The following is a 17,661-nucleotide window of genomic DNA, read 5'->3' on the forward strand; positions in this document are numbered from 1 at the left end:
ATTTTCTCTAATACGGTGGCTTAAGATTAAGTATGTTGTGATCTTTCATGGATTCATATGAAGGGAGTTTAATAATTTCAATTCCAAAATGAGTACAATCTGAAACATATTATTTAATATGACAAAATATATAAATTTTCAAGTTTTTGATTAAAATTTAAGTTAATTAATTATTTTTAAAAAAATTATAAAATAAAATAAAATAATTTTTAAATTTTTTTAATTAACAACATTGATGTTAAATTTTATTTCATAAAATGTAAAATAAATATTATTTTATAAGTTTTTACTTACTAATCGCGATTTAATATTTTTTTGTACAAAAGAATATGAGTTGAAAATAGTAAATTGACTTTTAGCACCTAAATTTAAAAGGGTTTGCTGATATTATATAATAAAATAGATAAAATTAGCTTTAAGATCTAATTATTTTATTTCTCAAATTTTATAGATATAATTGAACGATCTTAAAATTTAAGAATTTAATTAAACTTTATCCGAAAATTTTAGGACCAATCTTTACATTTTGCCATTCAATAGTCCCCCCTATCCGTTAATACGCGCGAGCCTCTTCCAGTGACCTCTCTAGCAAGAAGAAAAAGGAAAATCCATCATGCCACCGTTACTCCGCCTCACGTCGACGTCCATCTCCCCCCCACCTTTCCCTCCAAAACCATCGATCTCAAACCACAACCTCTTATCCAAATGCCACCACCATCTTCCATCTCCGATCGAGATATCTAGAAGAGACGCTGCTTTGCTCTCGGTACTCGCTCTCGTCTCTTCCCTATCGCAGCCTGCTCCTGCTACCGCCTTTTCCATCGGCATTTGTATGCTCCACACTCTCCCTTTAAAGATTTATCTATAACTAATTACTCTCAGAACCTAAGTCTTTTAGTAATTACACAGCAGGACCTAAGGACTGGCTTAAAGAGCAAAAGAAAAAGTCCTCGAAGTTTCTATTGGCACCTATTGATGCCTCCAGAGAAATCCTTCGCTCTGCCTATCTTCTACTCAGTGAGAGAGTTCATCTCATCTCTTTCTCATTATACGTTGTTGTAGTTTTTAATTTGCTAAAAATTGAACAGGACTTATTTTCTTTGTTGATAGCGGCGAGTGAATCGGGATATTCGAATAAGGAGTTACAGGAAGTACAAACGCTATTGAGATCTGCTGCGAGGGATTGTGTTCCACAAGATAGGAATTCTTTCGTGGCTTTTCAGGCCAATACTGGAGTCGAGGTTTATTTATTACTTATAAATCATTACTAGGGTGTAGCAGTCTTAGATAATCATTTTCTTGTTTTCTATTTTCACAATTGGAGTTCATAACTTTATGTTGTAGAATTTATAAGCTCATTTCATATGATTCACACAAACACAGGTCTGCACGTTTCGATTAATTGTGAAGAATGCAGCTTCATTGCTTGATAAAAAGGATCCTGTAAAGTTGGAAGCTGAAGTTATGTTGAATGATCTTATAAGGTAACTGAGTTTGTTTGCGCTTATTTATTGATTTGTTTATTTTGATAAATTTTATTAAATGGTTGAATACCTTAACCATATATAATGTCTCCTGATTATTTCTATCATTTTTATGATTCTATTTCTTGTACTGCAGATCTTTTACTTCTCTTACTGGTCTTGCAAATGAAGCTAATATTCTAATTGCTTCCGATAGGTATATGTTTCTTGTTTAGTTGCAACAATATTGATCGTGTAAGCCAGTTAGCAATTGTTTATTGTTTAGTGATGATTAGGATTCATCTTATGTTAGCTTTTCCAAGTACTTAGTAATTTTGGCGAAACATTTTATTGATAAGCTCGATTCTGAATTTAATTGTAATTTTCATGTATGTTTGTCAAGTGAAGTTAATTCATATAGACAAGTCTGTTCCGTATTCTTTTTGATAATAATCATTCTGTTCTCCGTCCTGTTTTCAGAAAGGAGATAGCTGATGCACTCATGAAGACTCTGTCTTCTCTAAACAAATTTGAGCAGGGTGTGAAGGATTGCCTTGAAGTGTAACGATTTTGCATTCACGCCAAAATTAATATATTCAGATGTATGTTGTGCTTGAGGATCTTGCAGATGATTTTTCCTTTTAGAGTTATAACTTGTTACATATTCTGGCCTGACTTGATATTTGTTTGTATACTTCTTTTCACCCCCTTACCCTCTTTTTTGCCCATGCTCTGAAACTATATTCTTTGATAGACACAATTGTTAGATATTTGTTATGTCTAATTCTCTTTTCTTTAGTTGCTTGTTGCAATTGGTGCTTATCTATGTGTAATCATGGAATTTGCAATGCAAACACAGAAGGCATAGTTCCACTTTCTCCTTAGAATAATAGGATGCATTCCATTTCCATCCTATTATTCTAGTAAACTAAATTTTATTGTTCTTGGAAATTAAAAGTTGCTTATTGGGGACCACAAATTGGTAGTACAAAATAGAAACCATTCTATATTCCTGGAAATGGCATCTTTTATATATGCCTTTATAGTGTATGTACATTTAAAACCAAAAGATGAGCTGCAGTATATGTAACTTTCTTACTGCCTAATATTTGAGATTGCAACCTCAGGTTTATAGTCTAGGTAAAAAAAATGCCATTTGTTGAAGTCATGATTTGGTAGTTGATTCTGTTCTGTGCTCATTAACTCTCTGTTTTCTGGCTAATATCAGTTCTGCTGTAACACATGTTCCTATGTTCTTATGATTCTATTTGGATGTTGGACTGCTTGTAGATCAGGGTTTCCTGGTCTTTGTGGGTTAATCTAAATGCTAGAAGGAGAAGAAAAAGTTAAGTAGACAACTAGATTTTATGACTGAAACTAACCAGGAAAAAATGCACCAGAAAAACAGGATACAAAAAATGCACGCGGCTCTGATACCATGATAAATAGGTTTGGATAGAACGTATTCCCAAAAGTTAGCTCAAAGGAAGATGTTGTGCAATCCACTATATATATGTCATAACAGTCCAGTAACTTAACGTTGTAGGAAAAATACAACTTCTGACACAAACAGAATCTGCTTTGGGCGTCACGACTGAAGTTGAGTTGCTTCACACGCCCAAGACTCTCTGATCAAGTGGTGTAATGAAGTTCAAGCTTTGTGGAAAACTAGATTTCTTCTCTTTGTGGTTTGTTTCTTAATATATATATATATATACACACACACACACACACACACACACACATACACACACACACATTTAGAGAGAGAGAGAGAGAGAGAGAGAGAGAGATTGGGTTAGCCTTCGCATAGCTTCATTTTTTCCAATTGTGGAGAATGTGGTGGGAAGTGGGAATGATTTCCCTTTTCTTCCCCCTCTTTCAGTTATCCCATGCTGAACCGATCACCTTTTTCTCCTCCATTTGCTTTACTAAGGAAAGAAGTTTGATAATTAGAAGATTCTGCAAAAAACTTTTCCTATCATGAGTAAAGTATATTCTAAGACATGTTTGTTTGGGAGAAAATCTGATGTATCTGGCATATACTTGGTGAGTTGCTTGGAGAACCAAACACTCAGCTCAAATGAAATATGTATGCCTTAGGCAATACAAAATTAGTGATGCTTATATCTATATTATAATGGAAGGTGGATACCTATCATTTATACAATATGGCCAATTGATTCTTTCTATTGATTAGTTTAATCAGGCAAACCAGATGCCTGCACCAAATACAACCGACAGCAAGGTTTTCCATCATCAGGATAGGTCTGCACTGATCTTGGCAAGCTACGAAGCTTGTTGAACAGATTTAATGGGTTATCTAGGAGACCAAAATGAGCATCGGGATCACCAATCTGTGAAAGCTTTACATTGGAAAATCCTATGGATGGCAAAAGATGATCCGGCCAATCACTATAGAAATGGAAGATAGAATTCGATAGAGTGGTGGATGGTTTATTCATGAAATCTGCCAAGAGAACTGTGTGGGCAAGGGCACACTTGTCAGCTATGATCTTCAGCACTTGCATGGCGTGGGTGTGGGAGAGGTAGTAGAGGATACCTTCTAGCACCCAGACTGTGTTCTTCTGTGGCACAAACCCTGATATCTGTAGTTTTTCGAGCCAGTCATTTTTGCTGATGTCAGCTGCTACTCTGTTTAGGGATTCTGCTATCATTTGTGGGCGCTGCTGATCATCTATTGATTCCATGGCTGCCTGTAGAAGAGTTGTTTTCATTCCTAAGACTTCTGGAAAATCAACTTCAAAGACACTGCTGTCCTTCAAGCAGCTTAGACGGTATGCCCTTGTATCCATTCCTGGTGTAAAATTTGCACTTTTGTTAAACATTAGAGATTAGATAACATTGAATGCAACTGAAATTTGAATGGGAAAGAGTGAAAGAGATTTATCCATGTAAATATTATAGAATTTTTAATCATGGCAGCTTAAGAAAAGACACTTCTCTGCAATACAAGCTATCGAAATGAAAATTTTAATTGCCAATAATAGCCATGAATTCTTTTTACAACTAATAAATAATACATATTCAATCAGCCATGACCCCCTGTAATTTCAGTTTTCCTGTGTTATAGAGCATCATTCTCTGATTGACAGGCAGTGATAATTTGGATTTTGAAGACTGATCCATTATATATTTGTTTTCTTTTAAAGGGTTTACATGTGATTCTGGTTCTGCATGTATGGAAAACTTGTGAAAACAGCAAGTGTGGGAACCAGTCATTTGCTTCATTGGGACACAATATTATAACTGAAGCACATATGAAGATGCATCACATCTACCATTACTCTTGGCTATACACTATCCTAATGGTCCGAGTTGGAAGTAAGCAAGACTTATGACCCTGTTTAATGCCTGCATTGCTTACAGACATGAGTATGATTAGAATATGTCAAGAACTAGGCTAGAGAGCACCAACCTGCGCCAAGAAGAACAACCTGTGCTTCTCCATTGAAAGAACGGAGTGCAGCTTCAAGTTTTGAATCAAACCAGAGGGTTCGAACCGCAAGAAGTACTCCTGAAATTTCCCGAGCATTGTTGAGCTGGTCATTCTTTATCTTTTCGTGAAGGTTTCTGAGGTATGTTTCTCCTGCTAGCAGGTCTGCAAGTGGGTCATGGATCACGTGTTTCCACAGAGCTCTTCCAGCTGCCGTTTGGCATGCTGATCGTCTCAAAGGATCCCACTCATGTTGGATTGATGCATGGAGTTTTTGAACTGAATCAGTATGTAGCAAATCTGGAAGCTTTAAATCTAGCCATTGTGGTTCTTCCTGCATGCCATTTTCTGGTTCTGACATGTTTTTGAATTTTGTAGGGAAACTTGAAGACTAATAAAATATAATTGTGTGAGAGAGCATATATTATTTAAAGGGAAGAATCAGGCATCGCTGCTAGAGATAAGAAAAGAGAGCCACACAAACAACCAACGCTCGAGAATTGAGCAAAAATCGTATCCAGCTTCTCTGCCTTGAGAAAAAAAAATAAAAGGAAGGCAGCAATTTAGTCCACGAGGTCTAAATTTCTTTTTGCCTGACCCTTCCTTTTCCGCTGTATGTTTTGGTTGCACAAATAGCAATAGATTGTGAAATGATCCCACTAGTACAATACACCCCTATTATCAGGATTTGGGTGGCTCTCAACTCCCTTTGTTGGATTGCACTGTCCAAACAAGTACTCGTCTTTTTGGTCACATACAGCAACTCAACTAACTAGCAGGAGCAAAGTCCCAGTCCCATCCTAGGACGGTGACAATATAGCTGGCAAAAGAATAGGTTTCAAAGAGGATTACATTCGTAATTGAGTGGTTCTGTTCGAGACGAGGAGCCAATTTTGAAATTCATTGCTGGTAAAATATAACGCCATTGAAACGATCTTTTAGATATTTACTTGATATATTTTGTGCTATCCTTGTTATTGGACATATACTAGAGATGATACTTGTTAGCGTGGTCCCAGGTAAGAATTTATTGCAGCAGCTGCTAATTTATATTTTACTGCCATCAAAGTTCAAACTCATAATTTCAGTCTTAAATATCTGGATATTAATTCTCATTTATTTAATTATTAATGAATTTGGTGTTGCATGGTTATTTTTATGAAAAGCCAAGACATTCTGCGGTGGCCGCTGATGGTCCGCCCATTTCAGGTGTTTTAATCCTTTCTCTTGCCCGAGTGGGGACGGACAGATTGCCATTTGCTGAGTTGGGTTGCTCGTCATTATTACTGTAACCGTACCATGAGAACTATGAGGAGTTCATCAGCCAAATAATGTAATGATTGGATAAGGATTTCTCTTTTCTTATAAAAAGTGAATGTACACGTGGCTTTCCATTTGTTTTCTTTATCAAAATGAGAGGTAGTATTGGAGCATTGTTTTGAGTTCCACGTATAACCTACGCTAGTGCTAACATGAATAGGATTAACTTATCTAGAACATGAATTGGATTAACATTACACGAACTTTACTACTGGAAAATGTAGGTCTTGAACCTGTTTTCTTAGAGGAGTGTTTGCTAAAACTTGGACTATCCATACCTGTTTTCTTAGAGGAGTGTTTGCTAAAACTTGGACTATCCATACAAAATTAAGAAATTATTAAATGTTAACTAAAACGTAGACAATTTTCATAAAATAAGAAGTTATTAAAATATCAAAACTATCCCATTTGCGTTTCTCAAGAAGAAAAAAGAACAATAGCGTGATTGGCCCATTAAACTTTGAGGCCAAACTTTAAGCTAATTAATACCAAATTTGTCATTTATAAATCAAATCCACCCTTCTTGTACACGATATTAAAAAAAAACTTATAAATAATAGAATGTTATTATGAAATAGTATCACTTAAAAGAATAAATATTGAAGCTTTAGAATGCTAATTGGAACCCAAAAATTACCATTATTACTCCTATTTTGTTGACCGTCTTAATTATTATCTTTTTATTTGCAAATTTTATAAAATAAATTTGATTTGTTCGTTATTTTCATAATTTCAACTTTTTTCAATATTATTTCAAAAGAAGAAAACTGATAAAGAAAAAGAAAAAACACATTATTATACTATTTTTATTCTAAATGATCGCCTAGATAAACATCATCACGAAACTTCTCAACTTTAAAAATTTATAACTTATAAATCCTAATACAGTTTACTCTTTTACGATATAAATAAATCTCACCTTATTAATGGAAATTTGTATGAAATGCCAATTGAAAAAGAAAATTTATAAAGATTTAAGCATAGACGTTCTTAAATCAAATTTTAGAAAAACGAGATGGAATTATATTTTATTAGTAAAAAAGAGAAGAAAAAAAATAATAATAAAAGAAACTACTAATGAATATTTAAATTTATATATAAAACTAATATTTTAATACATAGATCATATGGAGTATTAATTTAAGCTACAAATAAAATTTATATATTAATTTGGTGCTAATATTTTAATAGATAGATTATATGGAGTATTAATTTAAGCTACAAATAAAAGTTATGTATTAATTTGGTGCAAATTAATAAGAATTTGGGTTGAAAGTTAAAGAGGCAAATTCAACTTTTGTCAAAAAGAAAAATAAAATAAAATAATATGGAGCATATTCCTATTCCTTATCCGTTCCATATTATTTTGGCAGAGTTGCGTTTGATGGACTACTTGCATCCCCATCCCATCCGCCGCCAAACAAATGGGGTCATCCCTCCCTAACAGCAATTGCACGTTTTTTTACGCCTTTATTAAGGTGATTTCTATGACCAAATAATATATTTTTTTCAAAAACAAAAAAGAAAGAAAGAAGAAGAACAGGGAAATCATAGAATGTGTTGACATCAGACCGACACGATTGCCACACATGATCTTGATTCTCGAACTCAAGATCATTAAGACAAGATGCTGAGTAGGAATATCTCTATATTCTCCACTATTACTATTTGATACCATATATATTTGAGAGTTAAGCAGGTCTATCTCGGATCTAATCCTTTATTTTTTCATTAATTAATTACGAAAACTAATTTTACTCATTAATTAAATTACTAGATATCTTGCATAAAGCAAGAACACAAGATCAAGTGGAGATTCCGTGTTCGAATAGAGCATCTAAGTGAGAAAATAAAAAGAAAAAGTGGGACCAGTCCAACTATTTTGACACCACCTTACACTTCTTTTCTGTTAGGTATAACACTCAAGTAAAATTGGAAAAGAAAGAAAGCAAGAGAAAAAGAAAGCGCAAACCAGAACAGTAGCAAATTAAAACCAGATTATATTTGATCAAGCCGACGAAACTGAACAACAACTCCGGTAAGTAAGGGAGAGATGGCGGATGACGTGGGGTGCTGTGGGACAGAGTTCTCGTTGTATGTGGTGGTAATAGTGGGGCTGGTGGCATTTGCTGGTCTGATGGCAGGTTTAACGCTTGGTCTCATGTCTTTAGGTTTAGTCGACCTTGAAGTACTTAAGAAGTCTGGTCGTCCTCAAGATCGTATCTACGCCTGTACTTCTCTGTTCCTCTTTTTAATCTTGTGTAATTGAGCTTGCTTTTGCTTTTGCTTCCGATTTTTTTTTACATTTTATTATAATTGTTTTATGTTTGTTTGATGCTGTAGCTCTTATATTCCTCATGCTTTAGTTGCTTTCTTTTTTTTGGTTTAATAAAGGATTATACTGTATTTATCTTTTTCTCATTAAATTTTAGGATCGAGTCAACCCACTGAGTTCTGAGTGTTTCTTACTCGGTAAATAAATGAAATATTTCTAAGCAATTTAGATGGTCATTAGCTAATAATATTACTTCATTCATCATTTGAGTAAATTAGGGTGGCTACTGAGTTGACTCGCTAGCTTTATCCAGTTAGCGAGTTAATTGTTTTAACGATTAGGTTATCCCAAAATGTAACTTAATTTAATTAGTGATGATTTGTTGATAATGCAATCTTGCTGTTTCTACTCTAAAGTAAACTGTGATGTTTTCTGGCAGCCAAAATATTGCCAGTTGTAAAGAACCAGCATCTTCTGCTATGCACTCTTTTGATGGGAAATTCTCTAGCTATGGAGGTAAGGTCTATTTCTTTTAAAAGAAAAAGGAAATTAATTCAAAAGTTAATTACTTGTCTCTCTGATTTTGTCATTCAGGCCCTTCCCATATTCTTGGACAAGATTGTGCCTCCTTGGGCTGCAATTTTGATATCAGTTACTCTCATTCTGATGTTTGGAGAGGTAGACCGGTTATTAAACTAGATTAAACTTTCTTATCAACTTAATGCTTGTAGAGAGCATGTTACATTTATTGGCTTGTTTATGAAATCACAGATATTGCCACAAGCAGTCTGTACTCGTTATGGCTTGAAAGTTGGAGCAACAATGGCACCCTTTGTCAGACTTCTTGTTATGCTGTTCTTCCCCGTTTCTTATCCAATTAGTAAGGTATGGTCAATATTTGAGCCTATGGTTGCAGTTACAATGTTTGTGAGCCTATATGACATAGTTGAGCGTAGTCTGTCTTTTGGTTATCTTGTGTTAGTGTTTTATGGGCTATTTTCTTTCATATAAACACTATATATCATGCAGGTTCTGGATTGGATGTTGGGCAAGGGACATGCTGTCCTTTTGCGGAGAGCAGAGCTCAAAACTTTTGTTAATTTTCATGGTAATGAGGTAATGAATTCAACATGATCTATTTCCAAGATTTTTAGTTTGAAATGGTGATGTAAAGGGGGCTACCAACCGTAGAGCTTATGTTCCATGCCTAGCAAGCCTCCCAAACTCCAGTCCAGACCCCGAGGTTTTCGGCTGAAATAGTGCATATATTTTTCCATCACATAGGCACAGAAAGGTGGGGATTTGACTCATGATGAGACTACTATAATTGCTGGAGCACTTGAATTGACTGAAAAGACAGCAAAAGATGCCATGACTCCCATATCGAAGGCATTTTCCCTTGATCTGGATGCAACTCTTAATTTGTGGGTTTGTGGATTCTCGTTGATTCTTCTTGTCATCTTTCACTTATTCTATGGTAATAATCCTGCTCTCTTTCTCTATCTTTGCAATGTAGGGACACAATGAATGCAATAATGACAATGGGTCATAGTAGAGTCCCAGTTTATGCAGGGAATCCAAATAATATAATTGGGCTTATTCTGGTAATCTCATTTTTATGTTTTGAGTGAATATATCACAGATGTAGTTTCTGTTCACTTTTATGGCATCTATCGTCGGTGCCATTTCTTCAGGTTAAAAATCTTCTGGCAGTTAATCTAGAAGATGCAGTTCCACTACGAAAAATGATCATAAGGAAAATTCCTCGGTATGTTGATCACGTTTATTTATGCTTTCTTTTCTGGTAAGCCAAATAATATGTGATTTAAATGGAGATATTGCATAGGACATGAAGTATAGTTGCAGCCTGATGTCAATTGGTTGAACTAGCTTATTTGTTTTTCGCTACTGGGAAGGAGGTTACTGACTCTATTCTGTCTTTTGCATTTACTTGACAGGGTTTCAGAAGACATGCCTCTATATGATATTCTAAATGAATTTCAGAAGGGCCACAGCCACCTTGCTGCTGTATATAAAGATTTAGATCCAAAAATAGAGACACCGCAGAAATGTAAAGAGGGTCAGCTGTTTGAATTCAAGGATAGCTGCAGGAAGCAGAGAGGCACAGAGACATCATCCAAGAAAGGTAGGAACCCGTAAATGTTTTCTATGCATGACTAATTTCTCACATAGATTAAAGTTGAAAGCATCAAAACTGTTTATGCTTAAATTCGTGCTTCACAGACTCAATAATTCCTATATCTCCAAAATTCTAATAAGATCTCGTTGTGGTTGGTAATATCCCAACCCTATCTCAATTTCCTTACCTGATTGATTTTCTGATACCTGAATCATCAAAATCTCACTATAATGCAGCTGAGTCAAACTTCCTCGTTACTTATAATTTTATGATATTTAATAGTGCAAGATGAATGATGAATCTAGCGGGTTTCAGTTTTTCCGTTGTAGGATTTTTTTTTTTTTTTTTTTTTTTGCAATAATCTTGTTACTCACTATTACCAGATGATAATGTGAATGAGTCAACTGCTGCTACCCAGAAAATGAAGGTTGGATTGGATTTGCATGATTCTCAGACTTCTATATGGAAGAATGATGAAGGTCAACAAAAAAAGAAGTCTCCACCAGCTACTCCTGCCTTTAAGAAGCGACACAAAGGTTGTTCATATTGCATTCTGGACGTTGAGAATTCCCCGATTCCAGAATTCCCATCCAATGAAGAAGTAGTTGGGGTAATTACCATGGAGGATGTGATCGAAGAGCTTCTTCAGGTAAAGATTAGACCTATAATATGCAACACAGAAAATGCTAGCTTATATAAAGATGAAGGTTTTAGACCCACCAGTGTCTGGCTGTGCATATTCAGAAACATGTCTTGTAGTAATGATGTGGCAGTGATTGTTTTATGATGCAAGGTCATTTTCTTCAATAGGCCTTGGTCAGGGACACAGTGCTTCTGTTGAATTTTGCCAGTGGGGCATATACTCCATGCTTAAACCAACATTGATAAAGTGTTGCCCATGTCACATAGTTTTAATGCATTGGGCACAATTAAATAAGAACTTCTTTTTATTATTATATTAATATCAGACTTCTATGTAATGATTTTTGAGTTTTGTTTTTGTTGCTGATCACCATCTGCACATTTTTTGACATGCCAGGAGGAAATATTAGATGAAACTGATGAATATGTCAATATCCACAACAGGTGACCTGCTGTTTTTATAACCTGTGTGCTTGATTTGCTGTGCTGCCACTATGATTGAACACGTAGGAATATCTCATAGGAAACCAAATAATGAGGCTCCGTTTTCATAATGCAGGATAAGGATCAACATGCATGCATCTCAAGAAAAGGCTTCTAATGCAATATCACAACCTTCCGTCACTGATACCTTTACTGCAACACCGGCATCCACATTATCAACAGGTCCAACACCAACTCTTTCCATCTCATCTACCACCTCATTGGCTGGCTCACCAACCACTGTAAATCAAGGTTCTGAAGGGGACTTGCTGAAGATTCAATGATCAGTTCAGTGAGCTTTGCTCATCATATTGAATATCTAACATATATCACGTTACGAGTAGGTAGATAGGGATTAATTTAATTGATAAACTCGGCATGTTTCATGGATGAACTGTAATTACATAGACTTTGTTTGCTAAAAAGGTTAAAAAATATATTATTATCATGTAAGAATTCAATTAGACAAGGTGGTACGAGGTCTATAAGTAGTCGAGGCAGTTATTAGTCTGCATGTGTTGTACCACTAACAATAGCAGCTAAGGCTACTAGTATCAGGCCTGGTTTTCTTTTTTCTTTTTTCTAAAGTATAATAAATAAATAAATGAAGTCCTCGCAAATTCTACAGTAGCAGCTGGCAGGGAAACGCAAATCTGTATCCCCGGATCAAGGTGGCCTTGGCACGGCTTTTAGGAGAACTATTTTGATTAGGAGATGAATGTGTCGATCAAATCGCAAATCTGTTGGGTTGTCCTGTCCAGAATCGACCAACCTGCCACAGTTGCAAAGCTTTTCAGTTGGCATTTGGGGAGAGGCTCGCATACTGCGTCTGTTATTACCTAGTGCCCACAATTAGGCAGCCAATAACACAAACACACACGTCAGCAGTTGTTCGGTCCATTCCGCTGATAGCGCTTTTTGGTCTTCTTTTTTTTTTTTTTTTTTTAAGAAAAACAAATTCTCCTCCGCCGGATCACATGCCATTTAAATGGCCGAGATGACACTACCGCTACCCAAACCTTTAAAATTTCACATTTAAAAAAATAAGAAAAGAAAAGCATTTCATAAGCATTTTTAAAAATTTTGACAAGAAAGAATTGCTGAGAGTTGTCTGTACCACTAGATAGATAAATAAAAGCTTGAATGCTCATCTTGACTTCAAATTTGCTTTACTTAGTTTACAAGGGTAATCATTTTCTTTGCTTTGATTCAAGTTTTTATTTATTACCTATCCAGATTTGGATCTTCCCACTTTCCTTACTTCACTCTAAATCCACTTGACTTTTATACAAACTATTTATTATTTGGCTCAGTAGATATTCTTGCCAGAAGAACGGTCATTCTGTGTTTATTACTTGCTGTTATACAACTATCTTTTTTTTTTTTTTTTTTTTCTTGCTATCGAGGGCTAGAAATTAGAGATGGCCATAGCTCGGTTCGCTCGCCACGCCAAACGCCCATATGGGTTTTGTGCGAAGATGACAGCAGTGGCAGTAATGGGTCTCTGTTTTATATTTGTTTGGTCTTTGTTCTCTGCTTCTTCCTCTTCAGTTACTACTCAAAGGGAAAGCTTTGACGACATAGCTGAACCAGTACCAGGAAACCAAAAGGTAAGCAGTTCCAAGACCCAATCTAAAGAAATAGAACCGCAGAAACATAAATCTGGCAGAGAAGATCAGAAGGTGAAAGTTCAATCTGATTTAGAATTGAGTGAAGATGAGAAAAAGATCAATGGGTCTGCTTCTTCTTTGCCTGTGAATGAGCATGAATCCTTGAAAAAGGGTAAACAAGAATCATCACATGAGAAAAGAAAGAAAGATAGAGATAGTTCTAAGAAGTTGCCTAATGGGGTCGCTAAACATAACAATGATATGCAAGTGGAATCTGAGAGTGAAGGATTAGAAAAAGACGAGGAGGAGGGAGAAGTAGTTGATGGTAGAGAAGAAGTAACTGATGGTCAACTTGAAGGAAATGGTGATGCGGAAGGAGAAGGTGGTATGATTGAAACTATGGATCAAGAAGCTACAGCTGCGGTGGAAGATGATGAAAGTGCAGGGAAGAAAAAGAAGCAGAAGATAAAGGGTCCTTTATTTGATCCAAAAGCACATTATAATTGGAGATTGTGTAGCACAAGAAGTAAGCACAATTACATTCCTTGTATTGACATTGAGAATGGTAATGGAAGGCTGCAAAGCTATAGGCATACTGAGAGAAGTTGCCCAAGAACACCTCCTTTGTGTCTTGTTCCACTCCCTCATGGAAGCTATGACTCTCCAGTGCGCTGGCCGGGGAGCAAGTTGAAGGTATAAAATCAGGTCTAGTGTGTTTCTGTCTTGATTTTTAGCAAGAGGAACCGCAAGGTTTTCTCGATGGTCTCATATGGCTATGTGTTCTTATCTTTGTGCAGATATTCTATAAAAATGTGGCTCATCCCAAACTCGATGCTTTTATTAAGAAAAATAGTTGGCTGGTGCAGTCGGGTGATTATCTTACCTTTCCCCAAAACCAAACTGAATTCAAGGGTGGAGTTCAGCACTACCTTGAATCCATTGAAGAGGTGAGTTCTCTTTCCGTCTCATCTCAAGTTGGACCAATATAAGTGCTTCTTTAAGTTGCAATTATATGAGCACTTGCTGCCATCAGGTTTTCTACGGTTAGGAAATGTTTGCACTTAGTTCATTTCTGCAATAAAATTTCAGCAGCTTTATGCCTCCCTTAGTTTGACCTCTGGTACCATGTGGGTTGAGATCAACGCCCTGATGGAACTTATTTCTGCCTGCCTAAACAACCCTTGCACATGAAACTGTATATTGTATCCAAGATGTTAGACCTAAGTTAAATCACCGTGTAGTAATGAAACTTGTAAAACCAATCAAAAGCTGAATGCAGCTAATCCCTCTTATTTGGTGTGATTTGATAGATGGTACCAGACATTGAATGGGGAAAGAATATCCGTGTTGTATTGGATATTGGATGTACAGATTCAAGCTTTGGGGCTTCTCTCCTTGATAAGAATGTATTGACATTATCACTTGGATTGAAGGATGACTTAGTTGACCTAGCTCAACTTGTCCTGGAGCGGGGTTTTCCTGCTGTAGTTAGCCCTTTTGGAACTAGAAGGCTTCCTTTCCCTAGTGGTGTTTTTGATACCATTCACTGTGGCGAGTGCAGCATTCCTTGGCATTCCCATGGTTTGTTTCTACTAGTCAGTACTATAGTTTTCGTTTTTTTTTTTCCTTTTGCCCCTCTTTTCTTGCTATTCCTGAGTATGTTCTCCTAAGGGCCGCAATGCATTTTCTGCATTTAAATTGTGACCTTTTTTAGTTACATTCAGGTGGTAAGCTTCTTCTAGAGATGAACAGGATTTTAAGGCCTGGTGGATACTTTATTTTGTCGACTAAACATGACAACATCGAAGAGGAAGAAGGTTTGTTTCTATATCCTTTTGAAGTCCTTAAGTCTTTTCTTTTTTTTGTGCTGAGCAAATAACTCTGGAAAGTTTGACAATTATTTCATTTATCACCTCTTTAACTCATTAAATTGCCAACGTACACCCCTTTTAATGGATGGGCCGGCATAAGTAGCCTCTTTCTTTGTACATTGTAGGTTTGCATTTGTGGATACATACGTAGTACAATGGCACTTAGACCATCTACACTATCTTGTATTGAGTTGTATCCAAGAAGAACTCTATTTCAACAATGAACTCAAACCAGCCTCTGCACAGGAATTCTCTTGCAAGTTATATCAAAGTTTTCTCTCTAGGATTCTCAGAAAAAAGAAATAGAAGGTTCCCTCTCTAGGATGCATAGTTCATTACCTCAAAATTTCCATTGGGTGTAAGCTAACAAACTAGTCCAGACTTACTTTACTACAAAGCAAAAGTGAGCACTAACCTATATTTGCACTTTAGTTGCCTCTTGAGTGTTCTTCTGCGTGTTGCTTCCTTTTCATTTTCTTTTCTTTTTTTTTTTTCTTTGTTTTTGAAGAAGAAGACCTTCTTTCCATATTTACCTGGATACTTGTTTGCTTTCCAGCCATGACCACCTTGACAGCATCTATCTGTTGGAATATCTTAGCTCATAAAACTGATGAAGTAAGTGAAGTGGGTGTTAAAATATACCAGAAGCCAGAGTCAAATGACATTTATGAGTTGAGAAGAAAGAAAAATCCACCTCTATGCAAGGAAAATGAAAATCCAGATGCAGCTTGGTAAGACTAGGGAATCTTGTCTTAAATATATATCTTCTTGTCACAGCCACCAACAGTTATGCTGAGTTTCTGCACTTGAAAGTTTTCTTTGGCCATTTAGTCCACCTCATTTGGAAATAAAAGATGCAACCAACAGTCAGCTTAGAAATGCTGTTTTCTTTCTTCGACATATTGTCAACTTTGCAACTTGTCCCTGGTTACAGCTATTTCCTTTGACAATCAGTAAAGACTTAAGTCGCACTCGTGGAGAAGAGAATTGTTCCATTTCAGCAGAACTAATGGTGCAGTTATTTCCTAGTCTGATCCTGACTGACTGTTTTATAGATTTTCAAACCACCATGAAAAATTTACTGTTTATCATTGGACACAAGTGCGTGGTACTTTTTAATGTAGGAAATAATCCCACTAAGACGAGCATTTTGATTTCTTATTCTGGCTAAATATTAAATTTAAGATATATATGCTTTGGCTTTGCTAGATGAAAATTCTAACTTTAATGCCGTTGTACTTGATCAATGCGACTTTCTGTTTCATCAGGTATGTTCCTATGAAGACTTGCTTGCACACAATTCCATCTTCAATCGAACAGCATGGGACGGAATGGCCTGAGGAATGGCCAAAGAGGCTAGAAACTTATCCTGACTGGATGAACAATAAAGAGAAGTTGATTGCAGACACTAAACACTGGAAAGCTTTAGTTGAAAAGTCTTATCTGACAGGAATTGGTATTGATTGGTCGAAGCTCCGCAATGTGATGGACATGAAAGCCATCAATGGAGGGTATGATAAGAAAACAGTTGAACATTTTCAATTTCCTTTTGAAAGTTGTATTGGTTTTTTATATATTAGTTTAACTTGCATGTAAAATATTATAAGGAATAAAATGTAATCTTAAAGTGGAAATACAGGTTTGCTGCAGCACTCTCGCAACAGGAGGTTTGGGTGATGAATGTAGTCCCTGTCCATGCACCAGACACACTTCCTATCATCTACGAACGTGGGCTGGTTGGTGTCTACCATGATTGGTGCGAATCCTTCGGCACATACCCAAGATCTTATGATCTTTTGCACGCTGATCATCTGTTTTCACGGCTTAAGAACAGGTTAATACTACATTTCACCTTCTGATTTTGAGCTAAAATTACAATTACCTTTGATTCATTCATGACTAATGTTGTTACAATTTGGTATTTGCTCATACAAACATCCATGTTTATGAAACTATTACAGGTGTAAGCAGCCAGTATCAATTGTGGTGGAGATGGACAGGATATTAAGGCCAGGTGGGTGGGCAATTATACGTGAAAAGGTGGAGATAGTTGAAGCACTAGAGGGGATTTTGAGGAGTTTGCATTGGGAGATTCGTATGACTTATGCTCAGGATAAAGAGGGTATATTATGTGCCCAGAAAACCACGTGGCGACCTTAATGTCTCTTTATAGGAAGTTTTATATTTGTTTATTTATGCTAGCAAATGAAAGTAGCAACAGGTGAAGGCAAGTTCTTGTTCTTTCTTTCTCTTTTCCCACTTCAACAAAGTTACATGGATCTTCATTCTTCAGCTAAAGGTATATGATTTAATGCGCCAACTAATTGGATACATGCATCACCTCATTTCCACTCTTCTTATATGTTTTCTCAAATAAATGTCGAATTGCAATTTGCCAAC

General features: G+C 36.1%; 4 protein-coding genes across 15 annotated transcripts; 3 read left to right on the forward strand and 1 right to left on the reverse strand.

The window, feature by feature from the left end:
* The first annotated feature begins 521 nt into the window (after positions 1-521).
* On the forward strand, positions 522-6,316 carry LOC8288928. Of its 8 annotated transcripts, none has more exons than XR_007214800.1 (10): positions 522-830; positions 910-1,017; positions 1,111-1,241; positions 1,384-1,484; positions 1,621-1,680; positions 1,944-2,065; positions 3,010-4,261; positions 4,637-5,207; positions 5,299-5,939; positions 6,087-6,316. XR_007214800.1 is itself a non-coding variant. In XM_015719544.3 (6 exons), exons 1-6 carry the CDS (start codon positions 614-616, stop codon positions 2,026-2,028), a joined length of 702 nt encoding a protein of 233 aa, XP_015575030.1. In that variant the 5' UTR covers positions 522-613; the 3' UTR covers positions 2,029-2,261. The 8 variants fall into 8 exon arrangements, 1 of the variants encoding a protein (XP_015575030.1); XR_007214802.1 differs by having other exon boundaries at positions 6,092-6,316; XR_007214801.1 differs by having other exon boundaries at positions 5,299-5,829.
* On the reverse strand, positions 3,625-5,304 carry LOC8288927 (putative S-adenosyl-L-methionine-dependent methyltransferase MMAR_1068). Its single transcript, XM_002510339.4, has 2 exons — positions 4,903-5,304; positions 3,625-4,281 (listed from the first exon to the last, which is right to left on the reverse strand). The coding sequence occupies exons 1-2, from the start codon at positions 5,279-5,281 to the stop codon at positions 3,665-3,667; spliced, it is 996 nt and encodes a 331-aa protein (XP_002510385.1). The 5' UTR covers positions 5,282-5,304; the 3' UTR covers positions 3,625-3,664.
* A 1,453-nt stretch (positions 6,317-7,769) lies between the features above and the next one.
* On the forward strand, positions 7,770-12,244 carry LOC8288926 (DUF21 domain-containing protein At1g47330). 4 transcript variants are annotated; one of them, XM_048370963.1, is made up of 12 exons: positions 7,770-7,874; positions 8,154-8,471; positions 8,955-9,193; positions 9,287-9,400; positions 9,545-9,631; positions 9,800-9,939; positions 10,032-10,119; positions 10,210-10,283; positions 10,474-10,661; positions 11,039-11,304; positions 11,695-11,741; positions 11,857-12,244. In XM_048370963.1, the coding sequence occupies exons 2-12, from the start codon at positions 8,294-8,296 to the stop codon at positions 12,062-12,064; spliced, it is 1,629 nt and encodes a 542-aa protein (XP_048226920.1). In that variant the 5' UTR covers positions 7,770-7,874; positions 8,154-8,293; the 3' UTR covers positions 12,065-12,244. The 4 variants fall into 4 exon arrangements, with proteins under 4 accessions (XP_048226920.1, XP_048226919.1, XP_048226921.1 ...); XM_048370962.1 differs by having other exon boundaries at positions 7,796-7,939; XM_048370964.1 differs by lacking the exon at positions 7,770-7,874 and having other exon boundaries at positions 8,009-8,501; positions 8,955-9,031; positions 9,110-9,193.
* Positions 12,245-12,546: 302 nt separating this feature from the next.
* Positions 12,547-17,592, forward strand: LOC8288925 (uncharacterized). Of its 2 annotated transcripts, NM_001360638.1 has the most exon segments (8): positions 12,872-14,083; positions 14,188-14,337; positions 14,701-14,971; positions 15,115-15,207; positions 15,818-15,992; positions 16,530-16,772; positions 16,901-17,095; positions 17,223-17,559. In NM_001360638.1, coding segments are annotated over 8 exon segments (2,208 nt in total). In that variant the 5' UTR covers positions 12,872-13,201; the 3' UTR covers positions 17,422-17,559.
* Positions 17,593-17,661: the final 69 nt, after the last annotated feature.

Source organism: Ricinus communis, chromosome 2, assembly GCF_019578655.1.
Source record: "Ricinus communis isolate WT05 ecotype wild-type chromosome 2, ASM1957865v1, whole genome shotgun sequence".
In the NCBI taxonomy this organism is placed as follows: domain Eukaryota; kingdom Viridiplantae; phylum Streptophyta; class Magnoliopsida; order Malpighiales; family Euphorbiaceae; genus Ricinus; species Ricinus communis.